The 21947-nt window shown below is 36.4% G+C and overlaps 6 protein-coding genes across 6 annotated transcripts; 4 read left to right on the forward strand and 2 right to left on the reverse strand.

The window, feature by feature from the left end:
- Positions 1-3561: 3561 nt before the first annotated feature.
- On the reverse strand, positions 3562-4723 carry LOC105316567 (nucleoside diphosphate-linked moiety X motif 8-like). Its single transcript, XM_020007605.1, has 4 exons — positions 4490-4723; positions 4063-4192; positions 3881-3964; positions 3562-3811 (listed from the first exon to the last, which is right to left on the reverse strand). The coding sequence occupies exons 1-4, from the start codon at positions 4690-4692 to the stop codon at positions 3629-3631; spliced, it is 600 nt and encodes a 199-aa protein (XP_019863164.1). The 5' UTR covers positions 4693-4723; the 3' UTR covers positions 3562-3628.
- A 55-nt stretch (positions 4724-4778) lies between these two features.
- Positions 4779-8110, forward strand: LOC100639340 (protein SSUH2 homolog). Its single transcript, XM_020007498.1, has 13 exons — positions 4779-4886; positions 5323-5388; positions 5757-5897; positions 6017-6092; positions 6138-6267; positions 6308-6368; positions 6571-6671; positions 6721-6807; positions 6863-7050; positions 7107-7199; positions 7503-7605; positions 7653-7757; positions 7831-8110. The coding sequence occupies exons 2-13, from the start codon at positions 5328-5330 to the stop codon at positions 7975-7977; spliced, it is 1293 nt and encodes a 430-aa protein (XP_019863057.1). The 5' UTR covers positions 4779-4886; positions 5323-5327; the 3' UTR covers positions 7978-8110.
- A 52-nt stretch (positions 8111-8162) lies between these two features.
- On the forward strand, positions 8163-10068 carry LOC109591943 (protein SSUH2 homolog). The gene is made up of 11 exons (XM_020007552.1): positions 8163-8215; positions 8266-8313; positions 8365-8437; positions 8494-8623; positions 8678-8738; positions 8793-8893; positions 9079-9165; positions 9224-9303; positions 9353-9445; positions 9494-9596; positions 9646-10068. Exons 1-11 carry the CDS (start codon positions 8203-8205, stop codon positions 9895-9897), a joined length of 1041 nt encoding a protein of 346 aa, XP_019863111.1. The 5' UTR covers positions 8163-8202; the 3' UTR covers positions 9898-10068.
- Positions 10069-10476: 408 nt separating this feature from the next.
- On the forward strand, positions 10477-15945 carry LOC100639467 (gamma-aminobutyric acid type B receptor subunit 2-like). The gene is made up of 17 exons (XM_020007699.1): positions 10477-11008; positions 11071-11211; positions 11292-11459; positions 11509-11613; positions 11800-11865; positions 12067-12163; positions 12222-12334; positions 12389-12700; positions 12749-12818; positions 12873-13079; positions 13133-13310; positions 13367-13523; positions 13567-13674; positions 13761-13898; positions 15017-15349; positions 15528-15647; positions 15701-15945. The coding sequence occupies exons 1-17, from the start codon at positions 10532-10534 to the stop codon at positions 15839-15841; spliced, it is 2931 nt and encodes a 976-aa protein (XP_019863258.1). The 5' UTR covers positions 10477-10531; the 3' UTR covers positions 15842-15945.
- A 141-nt stretch (positions 15946-16086) lies between these two features.
- Positions 16087-20887, forward strand: LOC105316579 (gamma-aminobutyric acid type B receptor subunit 2-like). The gene is made up of 17 exons (XM_011411584.2): positions 16087-16503; positions 16754-16894; positions 17069-17233; positions 17285-17389; positions 17446-17511; positions 17714-17810; positions 17870-17982; positions 18048-18347; positions 18790-18859; positions 18926-19111; positions 19261-19447; positions 19495-19651; positions 19711-19818; positions 19882-20022; positions 20093-20416; positions 20480-20599; positions 20649-20887. Exons 1-17 carry the CDS (start codon positions 16159-16161, stop codon positions 20772-20774), a joined length of 2751 nt encoding a protein of 916 aa, XP_011409886.1. The 5' UTR covers positions 16087-16158; the 3' UTR covers positions 20775-20887.
- Positions 20888-20895: 8 nt separating this feature from the next.
- LOC100639932 (uncharacterized) lies at positions 20896-21908 on the reverse strand. Its single transcript, XM_003382432.3, has 2 exons — positions 21458-21908; positions 20896-21318 (listed from the first exon to the last, which is right to left on the reverse strand). Exons 1-2 carry the CDS (start codon positions 21870-21872, stop codon positions 21029-21031), a joined length of 705 nt encoding a protein of 234 aa, XP_003382480.1. The 5' UTR covers positions 21873-21908; the 3' UTR covers positions 20896-21028.
- Between the last annotated feature and the right edge of the window lie 39 nt (positions 21909-21947).

The following is a 21947-nucleotide window of genomic DNA, read 5'->3' on the forward strand; positions in this document are numbered from 1 at the left end:
CATAGTACTCTCTATTAATTGTGATATTCCTTCTGTCATATGGGAGAGGCTCTGCTGCCCATGACATTTGAAACAAAATCAGAGCATCATTACTGCTGAATGATATATCTTTGATTGTGATGTATGCTGGAGGAGGAGGAGGAAAGGGTCTAGCATCAAATGAGGCTGTGAAGTTTCTTTTAATGTATCGAAATGTTTCCGGAGCATCTCTATAATATTCTGTCTCAAGCTATTTATAATGATATATTAAATTAAGTAACAATGATAGCTGACTTCGAAGAAAAGAAATCCTTCATTGAAGCTATGAACATCATTGAATTCAATGGAATAATTTAAAGAGTCCTGCAATAGAGAAAGAAAGTGCAGGAACTTTAAATAATGCTAATTCATAATATTACATTATTGTGAATGAAAAGAACAGATTTCCTATCATTTGAAGGTCTTGTAAGATACAAATTGAATCCAAAAATTCCCTAAATAAAACACCCAATTTTCATTGTTCAGGCACACATATATCACTATACTGTAGTAAGGAAAGGTTGTGTAGGAAGTGACCAGCTAAACATAAAAGAATAGGTTTGATAATGATCAGAATCTAATGTCACTCTCTGGGAACCAACAAAAAGCAAATCAACAAGATAGTCTTTTGGGACCATATTAGTGCCCTTAGCTGGAGCAGCAGTAAGAAATAAAACATAGTCATATATTTTATCTTACTGGATATTTCAATGGGGAAAGAATCGGGAAGGCCGTATTCAGGCTTGTAGGGAAGAGATAAGATCTTTAAAAATACACAAAAATATTGTTATTTATTTTAGACGGAGTACAAGTACATGCCTTGAGATCATAGGTACAATTATTCAGTGGTGGGCTGTCTCCACCTTCCCAAGTAGCTGATAAAACTGATGACTAAAGCAATAACAAAGATACACGTTAATATTCCAGCTTGACTTACATCGTTGATATGGATTTGTCTAAAGCAACAACAATACAGAAAGAGAGGTTCAATCACAATAAGGTAACCAGTTGCATATCTAGCATCTATAAAGAGAGGATCTTTACCCTTTTGTAAGAGGACACACTTACTGTGAGGTTGCTGCCATGATATAGTAACAATAGTTTGTTCCCAGTGATGCATTCTTTTATCCTCTTCTACTGTCCATTGAATGAGATGTAGTGATGGATGGTCAGGTAATTCAGGATAATCATCTTTTAAAGAGAGACAATGATATTCAGTTTTACTAATAGCTCCTACTTCCATAGACTGTGAGTGAAGTTGAATTGGAGAAATTTCCTCGTCCAAATTCATTGACAAGAGCAAAGCTAATTTTGACTTCCTCACACATGAAATGGGGATCCATGACAAACACACCATCATTGCTTGACTAAAAGAAAGAGGAGAGAAAATGGAAAATGTGTCATTTCAGCACCACAGCCCCAAGCAACCACAAAATTAATACAAGAACCTCATTATACAAGCTGCATAATGTTGGGTTTCACACAAAGCCATAAAACACAAACATGTAAACCATTAACATACTAGCCAGTAGTAAGCTGTAGGGGCCTCAATAGAAACTGGTTTAACCTGAAGGATAAAAGAGACCAGAGTGTCAGCAAAGTATGATTGAAAAGAAGAGGCATTGTATAGGAACCGGTAAGCTCCAGGTGCATGAAGATATGGCGAGCTGAAGGGTAATAGTGAGAAATTATGATCAGATATAATTGGAATCATGTCTAAAATAATCCTTATGAATTTAATGAAGCATTAACTGGTAATTACCTTCAGTGGTGTTCATCTCTTCATATAACTGGCATCCTTTCTCACAAACATCACTCAACTACAGTGTAAAAAGATCAGCTTTGCTTTTATGCAATACAAGGTAACATACGCAAGATATTGTACAGAGAGAATCGGGAAGGTATAACTTGTGACTTTTACAACTTTCATACTAGAAATTGAATTAGAATCAAGAAGAATTTAAGTCTCATGCTTACACAATCACTGGAACAGGCATCGACCGTATCACTAATGAGTTCGCATCCTTCTTGACACAAATAAACCTTCACAAAAATATTACTGTTCAGAAATAAGGGTGTGTTGTACCTGATTGTAAAAAGAACAATTTGCTCTCAGCTCAGCTGAACTAAACATAGACATGTCATACTCGTTAGCAAGACTGTACTACAGTGGGAAAGAAAGATATCACACAGTAATAAACGAATCATGGAAGGAAGGGATGGACTACCTCGTTCACACAAAGAGAGTAACATTGAGCTCCGAGAGTCACTGAAGAAAGAGAGTTCTTTGAACTTGTAAAGTTGCTGCTTGTTGTTTCTCCAGCTGTAGCTTTACAAGGTCTATTACCTGTGCCGTAATTGCCACTGCCGCTAAAAAAATCACCATCATCTTCTTCCTGATCGTCCATATGCACCGAAGCCAGAATAATAGTGAAAAGAAAACACATGTAAAGACCAGCAAAGACAGTTAGAGCCATTACGGAGTCCCGAGTCCAGTAAGTATCTAATCACAGCAATCACAACACGTGCTGATTAGATTGGAACGTGGGTGGTAATAAAAGCTTAATTTATAAACTACACAATATAGATCTAGATGTACACTGCTTGCATGTATATACTGAAGCCAGATGGATTGAAATGTACATGTACATACGTCATACATGCAGCATCTCAATTGAGAATGGAGTGTTTGTAATGCACATCAGTGGTTAAAAACAAAATAATGTTAAAACAGTCTATTCTTTACTCAGCCACCTACAGGAATGATAAGGAATGCTCAGTGATACAATACTAACACACTTCTCAATGTAGAAGAGTCACTATGCTGGCCAAAATGTAGACATCCTCCTATTGTCATTATTAACGTAACTGTCCTAATGATTAAATGCAATTCATATCAATACATAGCTACTACTGGAGCATTTGTAATCATTCTTCTTGTAGTGCTCTTAGCATCACTAGCAGTAGTAACCACTAGTGATCCCAGGCAGCGCCATATAATGATAGTCAATAGTATGTATTAAAACTAACTGTATGGGCTTCAATTTTTAACAGGAACTTAATATTGAAGTCTTAACAAAGAAAGGTTAATACATAACAATATTGATACTATACTGTAAGATCTTGAGTCTTTCAAACAGGGACTTGGTGTTGATGTGTAGATGATGAGTTGGTATAACTTAATATTATGTATATGGGTAGGTATGGGCCACCTCATGAGTGTACTCATTATATAAGGGGAACATAAGTGGGGTCACCTATACAAGGAACATGTATGAATTGGGTCACCTATATGAGGAATTTTTCTGGACACGGGATCTATGTCCAGCCCCACCCACACACCTGAAGGGATCAGCTCCGCTAAAGTTGTTGCTTGTTGTCTCTAACTGGCAAAAGTACAAGGTCTACCACTTGTGCAGTGCCACTAAAAATCATTCGTATTCATACATGCACCAAAGCCAGAATAGAAAACACATGTAAAGACCAGCAAAGACACAGCAATCCCAGCCTGTGACTAATTACATGTGGCTAATGGTTAGGAGATTTAAGTGTAATAAAAACTTAATACATTTCACACTGGGAGGTAGATGATGATATAAGGCTCTAAATTCTAAGTTTTATGCGGCAATAAAAGAGTTAAAACATAGTCTATGATGAATCCAGTTATCCCCCATATTCTTCTAGGCCCACCCAGATATACAGGAAACTGGACAGGAATGTCCTTAAACTTAGTATATTTTCTTGAGGAAGGACCAGCCAGATGAGAGAGAGGGAGAGCAAAAACAAAATCAACCTATAGAACATTGCAAAATAATAATAATAATGTTACAAAACAAAAGTGGAATTTATTCAAATAAATTACTTCTGATTTCTGAACGTCTAGTCTTTCAATGGATAGATCTGGGATGGTCGCAATGACAGGAGTGATCATTATTGCACCTCCTCTCTATTGAAGAGAAATAACAATCAATGATAATTGAGCACTTGTGAAATTGATGTGAAAAATGGCAAAAAATATACAGTTAAAAAGGCAAAGACTCTTACTCCGGGAATAGGTGGTAGGTCACCCCAAATATCCCATCTATGTCTCTCCACTCCTAGTTCCTCCTCTGTCTCTCTCAGTGCAGTCTCTATTAGTGAATGATCAGATTCGTCATACACTCCACCTGGAAAACTATAAAAAAATTTTGGCTTCAGGCAGGTTTTGGAGCAACTTTAAAAATTCATAAAAAATCCAATTTTGACCGGAACCAGCTGAAACCTTCTATGCAACATAAGTACATGTATATGTATAAGAAAAAATTATAAAAATTTTGAATTCACTCATAATCATGGCTTTTGATGAAACTGGTCATTGGCCAAATTTGTGGTTAATTGCTATTCCACAATAAATGTCTTTAATATCCCTATTATACTAGCATAGTGTCATCTTTAACTATCCCATACGGTATTAAGTCTAATAAGAGCCTACCTAACTTGCCCTCTGTGACTTCTGAGGCTTCTTGATCTAACAGTAAATAATAACTCAGGGTTATCCTCTTTAAGTATAAAAGGGACCAGGACGGCTCCTTCTTTCATAGTAGAAGAAGGTTTTCTCCTCACTGAGCGCCTCTTTAGCTCTGACAAGACTCTAGATTTGTTTGAACCTGTTAGGAGACGAGCCCATTCCGACATGTTTTGTGGGTGTGGTCCAAATAAACTCCACCCAGTCATAGATATTATATTGGAGTATAACAGTATAATTAGCACTATAGCCACTCCTCTAACTATAGTCTAAGGCCTCGCCCATTCTCTACTGCAACTGAGGTCAAAACTCAAAAGGAAGGGGAACAAGTTTGTATTCTGTAAAAGGCAGCTCCTGATTAAAGGTATGATAAGATTTACTGGGTAGCTACAGTTTCCATGCGCATAGTCTACATCAAATGCAATTCCTGTAGTACAGATTGAGTGCTTGCATGATAGTCACACAAACATAATGGGTGGTTGATTCTCCAACCATTTTTTGTTGTCGTCTGTTGGGGAATGATTATTGCAAAGTGAAAGCAATAATCTGCTGATTGTCATTTGTTAAAAACAAAATCATAGCAATGAAATTGTAAACAACATATATATAGCAGGATTGGATTTTTAACTATAAGAGAGGAGCATATGGTAACAGATAGAAAGTTATTGTTAATGTGGTAATGGGCTCTAGCTGACAGGTGTCCTGTACAATACTCTATGAATATAATTAGATACACTACATTCTCTCTCTCTCTCTCTCCTCAACCCCCCCTCTCTCTCTCTCTCTCTCTCTTTCTCTAGTTGTAATGGCTGACACACAACCGTTGCTTAAAGATCCCAGTACTAGTGGCTATGGGGGAATATCAGGTACATTATTACGATTTTATATAAGTGACACACACACACACTTGAAGCATTGGATAACATCTCAAGAGTTCAATCATACATTAGTTTATACAGCATGGAATGCACCTTGTCATGATAAAGATAAAGATAAAAGCAAGTGTTGTAAAGGATGTGGTTTAACACATGATATCCTGGACAACTAATTACAAAAATCAGCCCAATTAATATATATGACGTTATCATTATCATTGCTTGATTGTTTCACTATTCAGACTAAAGTATGGCATGTAGCTAAGAATAGTTGACAAATGACATCACATTGAGTTATTTTTACACCTCAGTCACATGTTAAATGATTCAAACACATTCTACTACCCGTACCCATACAGGTGCTCCAAGCAGCACACAGCCTTACCCTCCTCAAGGGGGAGCTCCCCCTCCATCTGGGGGACCCGAACAACAGTCAACCGTACCACCTGCTAATGTTGTTGATGCTGTTTCTGGATATGAAGGAGTTACTTTTCAAGGAGGTAAGAAAGTGGGCAATGCAACGAGTTCATTTATTTATTTATTTATTTATTATTATTATTATTATTATTATTATTATTATTATTATTATTATTATTATTATTATTATTATTGCTAATAGGGGATTTCATTGCTCCGCCTTCTTATGACGAGGCTACAACTGCACCCTCTCAGCCATCAGCTCCTCCCCCGCCACCGTGAGTTAATCAAACTTACTATTTTTTTATTTTTTTTATTTGCAGACCGACTCATGTTACGGAAGATCAGGCTAGACACTCTTTGCTGGATCTCACTGGACAGAATTTTTGCTGGGGAAAGAAAGCTGCTGAGGAAATGGCCATTAACTCCATTACATCTTCCTCTGCCTTTCATGTACAAATACTGATATGATTATTAATCTATTCTCTCTTAGTATAAATTAGATACTTTTACAGAGTCAAGAAAGACTACTTGGACCCACACTCCTTATTATGGCAAGTGATACACTCTCTCTCTCTCTCTCTCTACTATTCTTCTCTTGTTTGTTCTCTGTTTTTATTTATTTATTTATTTATTGAGTCAATTTATGCCCTCCAATTTCAGAAAGGAAGCAGAATAGAGAGCTATAGCCCTACTCTCAATCATTATTTATTATTAATTGTATTATTAATCGTTTTGTTAATTTGTTCTTTTTAGGTGATGCTATTGATGGTCCATTTAATGGCCCTGCTCCCACTCCATGGTCTATACCAATACAACCTGATGGTATGTTTAGGCAGCATGAGAAACGCTGTGAAGTGAGTCCATCATTACTAGCAATGATTAATGCACAGTATGCTCTACCAGGTCCCTCACACTGCTTGCGTTAAACCCTGTCACGACTGTGCCGGGACAGGATCACGTACATGCCATCACTGCCGTGGTGCAGGGAGGGTAAGTAAAAGCACAATGACCGATTGAGACACAGTGCTACTACTGTTTTATATAGGGATGTTGTACCTGGTGCAACGGAAGTGGATATCAAGCTAAGTTACACGTTGAAGGTCACCACGGTCACGGTCACCACGGACATGGTCACGGTCACCATGGTCATGGTCACGGTCACCACGATCATCATCACCATGTGCATACTGACATGACTCTGTGCCACCATTGTGCTGGAACTGGGAATAAAGTGTAATAGAAAAAGAGAGAGGGAAAGAAAGATGATTATATTTTTATTTTTTTTTTAGTTGTGGAGATTGCAATGGTTGTGGGAGGGTGAATTGTGGGACATGCAGGACTAAAGGACAGTTGAAGTATTACATTGAACTTACAATTTCATGGTAGGTTCAGTATCTATGCCTCACTTGACTTGTAGTAATAATACAATGCCTGTACATAGATCGTATTACACACTCATTTGTACATTTTACTAGTTGGGCAGCTGTTAACATTTTTCTGCCAAAGTAAACTCCAAAACGTCATGCAGTGTTTATAATTTTTGTTAGCACGTGTACGTGATCTAATTAATTGCTGTTAGCCTTCCATGTAATTACTAGCATCTTGAAGATATTTGAGTTACGAGCATTTATAATAAACATGTTAATTTTTCTGGGAAATTGACAATTATAGTATTTGATTTGCAGGAAAATACATTCTAATGATCACATTGTTGAGAGTACTGCCCTACCAGATCATCTCATTCGTGGAGCAGGTGGACAGGTTGCCTTTGAGGAGTCTGGTGCTAGAGTAAGGGAGCCATTCAATGTACACTCCATTACTCTATTCATGAATAGGTGGCTCCTGTTGGTCACTTCCCTAATGCACAGATCAATTCTGCATCTCAGAGGCTCGTGGGACAGCATGCTTCTGCCTTTCCTACTGAGAGGATACTCATGCAGGTATAATCATTATTTTTATGATTATTATATTATTATTATTATTATTATTATTATTGTATTATTTTTACTGTAGCGTCACAATGTGCGTATTGTTCCTGTTTCTGAAGTGAACAGTGATTATAAAGGTGCTCCTTTCACCTACTGGGTATATGGTACTCAGAACATTGCTTTTGCCCCTGACTATCCTCAGCAGTGCTGCTGTGGCTGCAGTATTATTTAAAGTCGAGGAGCTGCTTGTGTCTCTTTGTATTTCTGCTGACTAACACTTTTTAATAATTATTAAAAGTTGTTTGTTGTTTTTGATGCTATTTACATTATTTGTAACTGGTTTGCACAGGTCTTTGATTGAAATTTAATAATTATTTACGTGGGTGGGCTGGGTGCTTTTTAAAATTGTTGTGGGCGGTAGCTACAATAAAGGAGGGCGTATCTCAAGGCTTGGGAAATGGAGAGTGGAAGTAAGCAGGCATAGTATTTACCTCATAGCTTATATTGTATTAACTTTTAGATCCTCCTGATGATATATTGCAGAGTGTTTCTGGCTATGCTCCAACAGGTAAGCTGCACTATACTATAGTGAGAGGCATAGGTTTATCTCTTGTTTCAGATAATCTGATAGCTCCTCCAGTGCAGAACTTACCTCCAGCAGCTCCTTCTGCACCCCCAGCCCCTCCTAAACTGTCAGTTAATCCTTTTCTTATTCTACCTTTTTTTATTGTTGCATGTACATATTCAGTCCCACTCATGTTAACGAGGAGCAAGCAAGAGCTGCTCTCCAGCACTTAGCTGGAGAGAACCTTTGCTGGGGGAGGAAGGCAGCAGATGAAATGGATATGACGTCTATTACCCCATCATCAGCATTTCACGTGAGATAATAACATGTATTAATACAATAAATATACACCTAATACTCCTTTTAGTATAAATTAGAGACTTTCACAGAGTCAAGGAAAACTAAATGGGTTTTTGTTCCATATAACTGTATGACATAATAATGTAATAACCATTACTTAATTACTTTCTTCCTTTTTAAAGTTACTGATGTTGATGGTCCTTTTAATGGGCCAGCTCCTTTGCCTTGGAATATTCCTATAAATCCTGATTCTTTATTTGAGAACCACGAAAAAACTTGTCCGGTAACTAGCTACATTGTTACGCTCATATTTTAATGCTGAGAAATAATATAATAAATGTAATGCCAAGTACTAGGAATTTTTTGCTTGCTGTTAAAATAACTCCACTATAACGGTGGAATCTTCTAATCTTATTATATACCTACACTAGTTGCAAGATTACAAGGAAACACGTCTTTTTCTCACAGGTCCCACACACTGAGAATGTTAAGCCTTGCAAGTTTTGCTCTGGAATTGGAAGTAAAAAGTGCCTAAGATGTGACGCAAAAGGAAAAGTAACTCTCTATACATAAATTGTGCAATGTCATGATAATAATGCTTATGATCATTCAGATCAGATGTAGCCCATGTAATGGAAGTGGCTTTGTTGATAATCAGAGGTGCATGGCATGCAATGGAGATGGAAACCAAAGGTATAGTATGCATTTACACAGCATCTGCCTTTCACTTGTAAATGCACAGGTGTGCTGATTGTCGCGGTGATGGGCGCATAAAATGTGGCCCGTGTTCAGGAAAGGGACAGTTGAAATGGTTCATTAAGTTGACAGTATCATGGTAATCTATGTCACCTGTGCACATGACTCATTCGATTCCTGCATTCAGGCAGACTCACATAGGTGATCATATAATTGAGAATACAGGGCTACCTGATAGCCTCATTCGAGGTGCTGAAGGTGAAGTACCTTTTTCAGACATGCAAATAATGGTATGCTATGGGGATTATGTCATTCGTCTTAATTCCCATTACTTTATAGGTTCCACCAGTTAGTCATTTCCCTGTCAATGAGATCAATGCGGCATCAATGTCATTAGTTAGCCAGCATGCTACTGGATTCCCTAATGAAAGGATAATCAAGCAGCGTCATCAAGTCCGTGTTATCCCAGTGTCAGAAATACAAGGAGAATATAAAGGACAGCTCTGCACATTTTGGGTTTATGGAACAAACAACTTAGCGTATGCTCCTGATTATCCTCAAAAGTGTTGCTGTGGCTGTAACATACTGTAATACAGTAATTAGAGTCTGCTGACTTACCTTAACCATAAAGATATACTATCCCTTAATTTGATTGACACATAGTGATTAATGCACTCATGCATTTAATCATACACACAGATCCACTTACTGCTGCTTTTAAAAAGTAAAAGGTTTATTTATATACATACTACCAATTCCTAACATATGCCATAATGACAAGAGTTAGTCTGGCCAGGCAAGCCAGACTAGACAAGAGTAGGAGTAAAAGTATCGAATCACTCACAAAACCGACCAAGTTGCAATTGAATGCTGTCACATAGGCTTTGCTGTTGTATAGTTCTAGGAGCTTGGCATACATGATCCAACAGATAAAAGATTGATATAATGAGGAGCTTGAACAACAAACAAAGCCATAGAACTATTATTGAAATTAATCACAGCCAACTCAGGCCTTGCATGTAGATGATCAAAGGTGTGAATACTACACTTGATTTACATCCATGTTTCATTAACTTAAAGGAATTCTATTAATAACAAAAGTCTTTGATCACAGAAAATTAACATTCCAGTTCATCTGTATTAAAAGGTGCATTAGCAGCAAAACTGCATGCAACATTACAATAAGGCGTGGCTAGAGAAGATCTAGCTAGAGTCAGAAGGAGAAATGCTGCACCTTTTCTACTCCTTATTTATTTCTTCCCTCTTTCTCTCCTCTTCTTCTGGTCAAGGTGTATATGGTGATCATTTTAACAGCAGTAGTAGCGGGGATACTCCAATAGAGTCTGGGTCCGGCTCGGACTCTCCTGCCACCACCACCATGCCTCCTACCATCAGTACTGCTATCCCTCCTCCTACTCCTCCACCATGGTTTCCACAAGACTGTCCTTGTCCTTACGGAAAGCACCTAGTTTACTTGGTCCAGCCATCTCCCTGCTACTATGAGCACGAACGGAATTCTAGTAGTGTCCTGAGCCTGACCTCACCAAGAGCCTGTGACATTCACACATATACTGGGATGATAGCTGCTGATTATAACTTTGTGTATAATTCACAACCAGGAGCTCCGGGACTAACATTACTCAATACATTTTGTTTTGAACCTCGCAGCTACAGTGTTATTACTTGGTATCCCAATGGAAAGGTCAGAGTATCATCATGATAATAAAAGATTTTAATGTTTGTCCATTATATATAATTATTTAGGAGGACCTTCCAACTATGGTTAGAAACCTATACTATCATTATAAAGCAGGCAACCCTCTTCATGGTGTCATTGCTCCTCATGATCAAAAGTTATCAGAAAGAATCAATTATGTGGTGGGCAAAAATATTAAGCGACTAGTGGTAAGTGTAGGGACTGTGGTTAAGCTTATGTAGGCGTTATTATTGTTATCATAAATTGTCCTCCCACACTTTATTATTAGATGTCATATTCCACTCCTGGTCTTTTGCAAAACCGCACAGTATATCCTTACCAATACACAACTTCTCCTTCCGAGATATTTCTAAATAAAGTCCGTTTACAAGTCCTATATGACTTCAATTGGAGACGAGTAGCCATTGTTTCTACTGATGATGCATTCTCATCAGAGGTAAGCTAATAATTAGTATCTATCATTTTATTTCTATTTATTATGCTAGGCTGCTGAACAGCTTTTTAGTATCAGCAGAGACAATACATCAATGGACATTAACTTTCCTGGATCATTTCTTCGAGATCCAACTGCTATTTTTGAGCAACTTAAGGTAAACAGGTGTAGTATTTGATGTGTTTACAAAAGAAAGGAAGATTGATGGGATGAATAGTTAGTCAGGCTATAATAATAGCAGGAATGTTATAACAATGGTAATACAGTGGTGTCAGCGGTGTAACAGAATTTGTGGTATATTGTATCTATTATAACTAGTGTATGTTTTGTATTTTGTTTGTAGGAGGATGATTATCGTATATTTGTGGGATTCTTTCCTCTAAAGGAAAGCAGATACATCATTTGTAAAGTGAGCTAAGTATAGTCACTACTGATGTTCCTTGCATGTTGTCCTTGTTGGTCTTTTGTACTTATGCATGGAGTATTGTTTACACTTTACATCTTAATAATCTAGCTTTATCTTAGTCGTTTTATTTGGCTTCTGTTATTACTATTGGCTTAGCATAGGAGGCCCAGTCCATTTACACACAGTGAGTTGTATTTTTTATAGGCAATGAGGATGGGTCTAACTACCAGCCAGCATGTGTGGATATTGCCTGGTATATATGACTATATGTGGTGGCATGACTGCACCTGTGACAATAATGGTTAGTATTTACTATTATTATAGTATGTGATGTTAATATTTTGTATATATACATGTAGATAAGTTCTGTAGTTGTAATGATTGTACTGAGGAGGAGATGAAGTCTGCTATACAAGGAATGCTCTTTATTGATGCCTCTAATCTTCAAATCACTAATGTAACAGAAACTCAAGTAAATCAATACAAAAAACTCTCTGCAAAAGTTATCCTTTCTTGTACATTTTAGGATCAAATACATTGGTTTCATGAATTATTTAATTTCACACGGGATTTTTTTATTTTTCCTTCTATTGTCAATATTACTGAAGAGGATAGACAGTATCTCATTCACTCAAGGGGTACTAATGCCTATGATGCCATTGGCCTATTTTATTCAACGTGGCATGCCGCAGCCCAACGTCTGCTCAGCTCTACAAATGATGTGACAGCTATTTGTGATTCAATGTCTAAACCAATTAGAGATAGTAATGACCAGTTGGATCTCTTGTCTAAGACAATGGTTGATATACTTGAGACACATGTTTTCTGTGGAGTATCTGTAAGTTTTGGATTGCTTAAATTTTAGTATTAATTGTTCTATTTTTAGGGTTACTACAATTATAAAGGGAAGAATAATAATGATGAATTTGGACAGGCTAAAGTCACACAGTTTCAAGGTAACCCTTTATTTGTTTGTTCACAATAGAATTTTTTATTAATTTTGTATACAGATGATCACGAATACACTATTGGTATTTATCGTAACTATGAGTTTTCACCAGATGAGGTTTATTGTCCAAGAAATAAACTAGTTGAACTAAATGAGTCTAGGATAACCTTTAGTCCCTCTTCTCTTTTCTTTTCTAATCTCACCAACTTTAACTTTCGTCAAAAAAACTTTGGCTCTTCTGGTCCATACAGATGGAAAAATAAAAATGGTAAAATATTTATTAGCTTTTTAGAATTTACAATTTTATGTATATCACCGCAGGATCGTTTTTTTACAACTGTTACACTGCACCAACTGATGGAGCATGCCACGATGAGTCTTGCCTCTGCTTTAATCAAATAGAAGAATCAGGAATTAGTCTCTCACTGTTCATAATGTTAATAGGGATAATCACATCAGTACTACTGATCTTATTTAACTTCCACAATAGAAATAACAAGTAAGTGAATCCTGCATGTGCCAGCTTTTGTAGATTAAATTATTTTCCTTTTGTAGACATATAAAGGCTTCAAGCCCTAAGTTCACATTGTTCATTATCATTGGTGCTTTGGTGATGTACGTCTCAATACTATTTCTGGCTCTCTCTTTTTCTGGAAATTTTATCATTAAATCAGAATCTTCAAGAAAGATCGCCCTACCAGTATTCTGTGAAGTTAGTTATAAAAAATGGGAAAATGATTCCCTTTTCTCTTTAGCTTGACAAGTGGCTCTCGAGCCTTGGAATGATCATCACTCTCTCTGCAATGTTGGTCAGAAATTGGAGACTGCACAAGATTTTTTACAACCCAAAGATTGCCAACAGAGTAAGCTAGTTAGCTAGTCTTGTTAATTGTGGCAACTTTGGGCTCAAATAAAGCAGCATTAAGCAATCCCTGTATCTTTATTGTAGAGCTATCTCTCAGATAAAATACTGATACCCATGATGCTACTCCTCATTGCTCCCGTTTGTTTGCTGCTAATAATCTGGTCAAGTACTGATGCTTATAAATACAAGGAAATGTATGAAGCATTTAATTGTACTGACATTGTAAGTTTGTGCTTTATAATCAAGCTCTGTAGTTTGTTTAGATTTAATGTCATCGTGTTATTATTTTGGCTACTCCTTAATCTCTATAATTAAGAGTGTGTGTATGCCTGTGAGATCATCGTATAGTATTGTGTCTGGGAATAATGTTTTGTGTCTAATAGACAGTCTGTTTCCTTATGGTAGCTAGTCAGTCTGAAATGAAACAGCTGGGCCAGGTATGATATGTAGTATATGAAATTTAGGCAATGTGCCAACCCAGCAGTGCATACAATATGATTATTATTATAAAAGATTCTGTTATGTGGTTAAGTGTGTGCATTAGCTTCCTTCCTTTTCATAAATATCATTATGTGCTGTACAATCAACAGCAGCCATTTAAAACAGGGTTTCCCACGGATTTTGGCCAAATTTTTACCTAAAATGAAAAGTAGAGAGTTCCTAATTTTAAAGATTTTTTCTGATGTGTATACATGTTCTTATAATGTGTAAAAAGTTTGAATTGATTCCGATTAAATTTGAATTTTTTACAAATTTTAAATTTGCTCAAAAATTAGGCCAAAGTCCCTGGGCTTTCCAAATTTCCTCAAAAATGAAAAGTAGAGAGTTCCTAATTTTTATAATTTTTTCTGATGCATATACATGTACTTATGTTGTGTAGAAAGTTTAAACTGATTCCAATCAAATTTGGATTTTTTACGAATTTTTAAAAGTTGCTCCAAAATCTGAAAAAATTTTTGGATTTATAGTGACAATAGAACCAATGGGTTTTGCTTGTCACGGATTTTGTGACAATGGAATAAATGGGTTTTTTGGTTGTTATGAAATTTTGCATTTATGACTCTTCTAATGCATGTACACATGTTTTTATGCTGTTTATAAAGTGTGCCAATCAAATTTGGATTTTTTGTGAATTTTGAAAGTTGCTCCAAATGCCACGTACTGTATTGTAGTGCTTGTTGGCTCATGAAGCATGCTCTATAGCTCACTTAGCATGCTTTGTTTGAAATCCTGCTAAGCATGCATGACTAAGCATGACATATGTTTGTTTTCATTATGAACTTAATGAATGATAAAATCCTACTATAGAATATATTATGATGCAACTAATTTGTTTTTAGATTGTTGATGATTCCATTACAACGGAATTAGTAACGTATACTTGCTCTAGCTCACCACAATGGAGGGGACTCCTTGTAATGTACAACCTCCTCCTCTCCTGTGGTCTTATCTTCTTCTCTTATCAAAACGCAAAGATCAGGACTCACTTTTCCCAGGAGGGAGAGTTTGCTGCTAGAGCAGTCTTTGTCGTATTTTTATTTGTCATCCCTGCATTTGCTATTGATTTGCTACTGATATTAACATCAACTAATAGTCTTGGATTGTTTTGGATCAGGCTACTCCTTGCTGCCTCATTCCCATCAGTTGTACTAGGAGGTCTATTTGTGCCAAAAGTAAGTTTTTTGATAATTGCTTGTTTATACTTATCACATATTATGATTACTTTGTAATTGATTGTACTGTTTACATCACTTTGCTTGTGATGTTACAACTCATCTCCGTAAAATGTTTATTTAGTGTTGCCATGATTAGCATGCTACAGTCCTCCAATCACTATCGATCTTTGTATAGATTATATTTATGATGAGAGACAAGAGGGAGCTGGAAAAGTTGAAACAGAGGCAGACACTTTCATTTAGTTATGAAGGGAAAATAAAGGAAATTGATCATCTCAAATCAGTTCTTTCAAAAGTAATAATAAACTCCAACTATGTGAGTACAATGTGTTGTATTTCATTTGATAGAGAGAGTCAATTATTGCCTTGCTTCAAAAACGTGGCTCATTACGCAATGAAAGTTCACCTTTGTCAATGGTAACAACTACTTCAAGCGTTTTCTCTCCTTCCAGTTTCCCAAGTGACTTCTTATCATTCATACCGGAATGATGTGTGTATTCCAATCTAAGAACCTACACACTCAGAGACACAATTTATTTTATTTTTCATTATTGTATTTTTATTGTTAGAAATAGAAGAATCACCATAGTCAATTAGTCATTATGAATGGCGAAAATTGAAAAGGAGAAAATTCTCCATTTTCTTTAATTTTATCACGCCGTGTTAGGTTTTTTACGCAGTATGACGCGTTATGACTCATCAGCCACTATATTGTCTATATCGCCCGCAAAGTAGGTGTGTGTCTAGACTATGATGATACTCAGCAACTTAGAGTAGTCTTGGCAATCCAAGCTTAGAGCCTTCAAATGGCTTTGTCACAGCCTCAGTTGGCCCTTTTCCTAAATTTATTCGTTCTTCTTGGTCTTTGCTTAGTCGCTGACAGTAATTTCACTTGTCCCTGTGGTGAAAATATAGATATATCTCTGGCTGACCTTGTCCCTTGCTATCATAGTGATGGCCAATCATCAGCGGCAGTACTAACGACGCCAAGATCATGCGATTCCTTCATATACGTGGCTACCATTCAGGCAATGATCTATATGACTTCCAGGCGAGACCTGAACCTGCCTCTAATTTACCTAGGCCCTGATACATCTAGCTGGTGTTACACCTTATTTCCAGATATACCAACTTATGAAAACCACCTGCAGGTAAACTTAGTCTTTACTCTACATGGCACATGCATATGGATGGTGATGAGTATTATAGAAATAGAGTATGCATAGGACTACAATGGTTTATACAGTGTAGTAGTGATGTATTTGAATATGCTAATAAAGTGATTGGTTGACTTACTCATGTTGCAAGCTTGCAATCATAGTTACAGTACACAAAGCATTTAATGCCAATAGTGTTGCTGAGTCTTTGATGCTGTTTGCTTGATACTTCTCTTTCCTTTAGGAAGCTCTCCCTGAGGTGATTGGTGAGATATACGACGAGATTAATGCCAATATAACTATAGGAGCTATCATTGGCCCACAGGATCAAGAGCTCTCTGAACTAACAAGTTACATCACTGGAAACAAATTAAAAAAACTAACGGTACAAATAAATATAAGTAATATAATGATAATGTTTAACTTTAACTACTAAATATACCATCATTTCATATTTTCATTGTTTACAACGATTTATTTTAAAGTAATTACTGATAAACATAATTTGTTGCATTATTTCAATTATTTTGCTTTATACGCTCCTTTATTAAATTGTCAGGTATCATATTCCACTCCTAACTTCAAACTCAGCAATCATACTCTGTTTCCCAATTTTTACTCGACGTCTACTTCTGATTTATTTCTAAATAAAGCACGCCTCCAGTTACTCTATGATTTCAGTTGGAGAAAAGTGGCTGTGGTTGCAACAGATGCACTTTACGATGTTCGTTGATGTTAATTTTTTCATTAAGTATTATTATTAATTTTTTAATAGAGAGCTCAAAATTTTTATACACTGGCTAGTAAAAATTTGTCAATGGAGCTAAGTTTTCCGGGAACATTTCGTGACGATCCAACCAACATACTCAGTGACTATAAGGTATAATATGTCTTTGTAGGTATCAGTTGAGAGTTTTTGGTTTTATTACATTTTAGGAGAATAATTATCGCATTTTTGTGGCCTTTATTCCTTTTGATATTAGCAGATACGTCATTTGTAAAGTTAGTATTTCCTTGCCCATCTATACTATACATAGTACAGTACTTCTCCCACACACACACACACACGCACAAACTGCTATCAATATGAGTCAATGACATACACGTAACTGACCCTAATTCTAATCAGTGACAGATGTTATACTTTATAAAATTTTGGCCAGACATAAACTATTTGTATTTGTTTATATATGTGTATATATAGGCAATGAGGATGGGTCTAACTACCAGCCAGCATGTGTGGATATTGCCTGGTATATATGACTATATGTGGTGGCATGACTGCACCTGTGATAATAATGGTTAGTATTTACTATTATTATAGTATAATGATGTTGATATGTTGTATATATACATGTAGATGAGTTCTGTAGTTGTAATGATTGTACTGAGGAGGAGATGAAGTCTGCTATACAAGGAATGCTCTTTATTGATGCCTCTAATCTACTAATAACTAATTCCAATGAATCTGAAGTACGTGTTGTCCTGTACATAATATAATGATTACTAGTGACAATAACTTCATTGCTCACTTTTAGGCTCAAATAAGCTCCTTTCATTGGATATTTAATGTTTCTCGTGACTTGTTCTTTTCAAGTGATACTAACATTACAGAGGATGATAGGCAGTACCTGTTGCATTCTCGTGCTCCTAACGCGTATGATGCTGTTGCTTTGTGGGCACAAATCTGGCACGCTGCAGTAGAGGATCTCTTGAATAAATCAAACGATGCTTCTGCCACTTGTGATGCCATCTCTTCTAATGATCCAAGAGACTCTGAAATGCTGACAGAAAAGATGTTGGATATACTAGAACACAACATTTACTGTGGCGTATCAGTAAGTATGCTAGTATCTTTTCGGTTGAATAAAGATTTATAAATATAAGTGAACTAGCGACTTGAACTATAATAAACATGATGATGCTTTGTGACATAACGTCCCTGTAATAATTCAACAAGACTAGGAGTTTGCACTTTGCTGCCTTCACCAGACATAATAAGTAGTTTTATAGGGACTATTATTAATGATCTTAGTATTGGTTATCTCTACTTTTATGATCAGCTAAGCATGAAACATCCTTGTATAGAGTGAGAAACATAATGGTAGTGAACAGTACAGTATGTTATTAGATTATAGTAATAATGACATGCTACTGAATAAGAAAGCAATTACAGTGTCAAGAGCCAAATAACTGTATAATTGATGCTAGTAGCAACATACTGTTGGATGTTTGACATTGTTGTTGTTTCATGTCGTGTTTATTTCCTTTCTCATGCAGGGTCACTATACTTACTCTAAAAACAATGAATATGAAGAATTTGGACAGGCTTTGGTGACACAATTTCAATGTAAATATTTATGCACTGTTTGAGCAAGTGATCTTTTATCTTTTTCTTTTCTGTTTTTCTACTTAGCTGGTTCAGAGTGCACTGCTGGACAATATACTAACTACAATGTCTCGTGTGAACGTCTCACACTGATACCTATCGATGATTCCCAAAGACCTGATGTTAACTTTCAGTTAGAATTTGTTAATTTCAGTTTCTTTAAAATTGATTCCAATAGACTCATTGTACCATGCCCATACAGATGGAAAAGCAGTAAGTATATTCTGTAACCATTCACAAACTACCCACAAGTATATTATATATTGATGATTGCTTAATATTACTGGTCTGTATGTGGTCTTATTTCACACACGCACACTGTACTCATTCCTATTATGATTTGTTAATTTTGTTTACTATAGGAGTGAATGGTTCGTATTGTCCTGATTGTTATACGCCGCCTACTGATGGTGTCTGTCGTGATGACTCATGTATCTGCTACAATGAGCTTAATGCATGGACAATGAGCTTTGCACTCTCACTGATGATAATAGGAATACTTACAGCTATATTCTTACTGATATTAAACTTTTCCTTTAGGAACAACATGTAAGAGTATTTTAAAGTGCTGTATTTGTTTATTTTTTTGTCGCTAGGCACTTTAAATCCTCAACTCCGATATTCAACATTGTTATTATTGCTGGCTCTATTCTAATGTATTTATCAGTTCTGTTTCTTGTTTTCTCTTTCACTGGAAGTCGCATAGCCAAGACTGAGGAACAAAGAGAGATCCTTTTACCAGTCTCGTGTGAGGTAAGTAGCTATTAAATCTATCTTAATGTCCAGCATTTGCTGTCTTCTCTTTCCTTTAGTTTACAACATGGCTCCTTAATTTAGGAATGGTACTGATACTAGCAACTTTGTTAGCAAGAAACTGGAGACTTTATAGAATTTTTCACAATTCAAAGATTGTGAATAGAGTGAGTATAATATCATTGTTATTACATAATTATAATTATTATCATTGTATCATATTTATATAGAATAATCTCTCTAATGCTCATTTAGCATTAATCATCATTCTTCTAATATCTCCAATGGTTTTATTGTTAATAATATCGACAGCAGTTTCGCCTTCAGAATACATCACTAGGAATGAAACAGATAACTGCCCCCACTTAAATGTGAGTCTTTTTTAATGAAAATTAAGCGCTAGTAGTTCATAATGTACTGTCTTTTCAATTGCTTTTATAGGTAGACGACTCCATTACAACTACACAAGTAACGTACTTGTGTACCAGCTCAACAGAATGGAAAGAAATCCTGATAATGTACAACCTCCTCCTCTCCTGTGGTCTTATCTTCTTCTCTTATCAAAACGCAAAGATCAGGACTCACTTTTCACAGGAGGGAGAGTTTGCTGCTAGAGCAGTATTTGTTGTATTTTTATTTGTAATTCCCGGATTTCTCATTGACATGATACTGCTCCTAGTATCAAGTCTACCATCATTCTGGATCGGTTTCATATTCTCTTTCTTAGCTCCAACCATAATACTAGGAGGACTCTTTATACCCAAGGTAATGATGATATATTATGTGTAATAATAGTACAGTCATTATAAGTTTCTTTAATGTTTTTAGTTCATATTTATTGATAAAGACAAGAAAGAAGAAACAAGAATTGCCCGACAGACCACACTTACCATGAACTATGAGGACAAGATGAAAGAAATAACGCATTTAAAGGCAGTTCTCTTACAGGTAATTATTACCCATACGTTATTCTATATTCATTTATTGCTGTTTTTAGAAAGAAGCTAATATCACTACCTTTACTTCCATGCGTACGCCTTCACCAAGGTTGAAAGATTCACCAGCAACAATGGATACTGACTTACCTGCCTCAAAACACGTGACATTTGATGATGCATCGTGAACAGAGCAAACAATCCTGACATTATATGTACACAGAATATATTTATTCATTTTTAAACTCTTTATTATGTCTTCAAAGCATAATGATCATCCTTCTATTATATGTACTATAAATGATAGCATTATAGTCATAATTTTATTGCTTAAAAAACTATACACTACAAAATGATAGCAGAAGTTACAATAACAACAAAAAGGTAGCATTATGATTAATTAGAGCCTGTGCTGTCCTTCTGAGATGATAAAATGATCTTTTTACAGCAAGTCAAGGTCTAGCTCTCTCAAGTTTCCAGTATCAGTCCTCGTTCCTTCCTCTTTTTTAGGAACTGAGGCTTTTTCCCAATATCCAAAATCAATTTCCTCTTCCTCGGACCCCTCGTTGTCAGACGTGATGCTGTGAAGGGATCTGGGCGGAGTCTGAGGACTGATTCCTGCGGTATTGGTCGCTGGTGGAGGCTGTGTGACCGTCTTTGCTTGTACGCTTTTGAGAAATAGCTCAAATTCTTCTTCTTCATCTTCAACATCAATCATTAGCTTCTTGCTACCTGTAACAAACTGATTAGTAGTTTCTCTATTAAATTAATAATTAATTTTACTTGCTAGCAAGTGGGAACTAATTGTATTCGTGAAAAATATAAAACAAACAACTTGGAAGTTTATTCTGTTCTAACGATGCCAACTCACTTGTTGATTTTGGTTGAGCTGTAATGAGAGATGAGCCAGTATTAGGTCTATTAGTAGCAGTGGTGGTGGTGGTACTTGATGTTGCACGCTTTGTTTTCAAGGCTGCTTCTCTCTTAGAGGCATAATAGGCTACTTCTTCTCTTCTGAGTCTCTCCTCCTCTCGCCTCAATTCCTCGTCAGCCTCCATGTCCTTTCTCATCTGCTCCTCGGCCAGTCTGTCCAGTCGACCATCCCTCACGTACTGTATCTCAGTTTCAGTCACAACAGGGGACCTCTCCGCCTTTTCCCGTTCTTCCAACGTGAGGAGGTTCTCGAATTTGATGTTCTCTACTGTTGCTGTCCTGTATCGGGCCCTCTCTGGCTCGTCGGTCCTGTTACTAATGCAACGAACAAATCCTGTCCAACAGTAAGCCATCTTGAAATAGAGGAGCCACACCTTTTTAGGCGTGGTCATTACCTAACTGACCGCATTGTATCTAAATTTATTCCT

This window comes from Amphimedon queenslandica, unplaced genomic scaffold (assembly GCF_000090795.2).
Source record: "Amphimedon queenslandica unplaced genomic scaffold, v1.1 AMPQUscaffold_13521, whole genome shotgun sequence".
Taxonomy (NCBI): Eukaryota; Metazoa; Porifera; class Demospongiae; order Haplosclerida; family Niphatidae; genus Amphimedon; species Amphimedon queenslandica.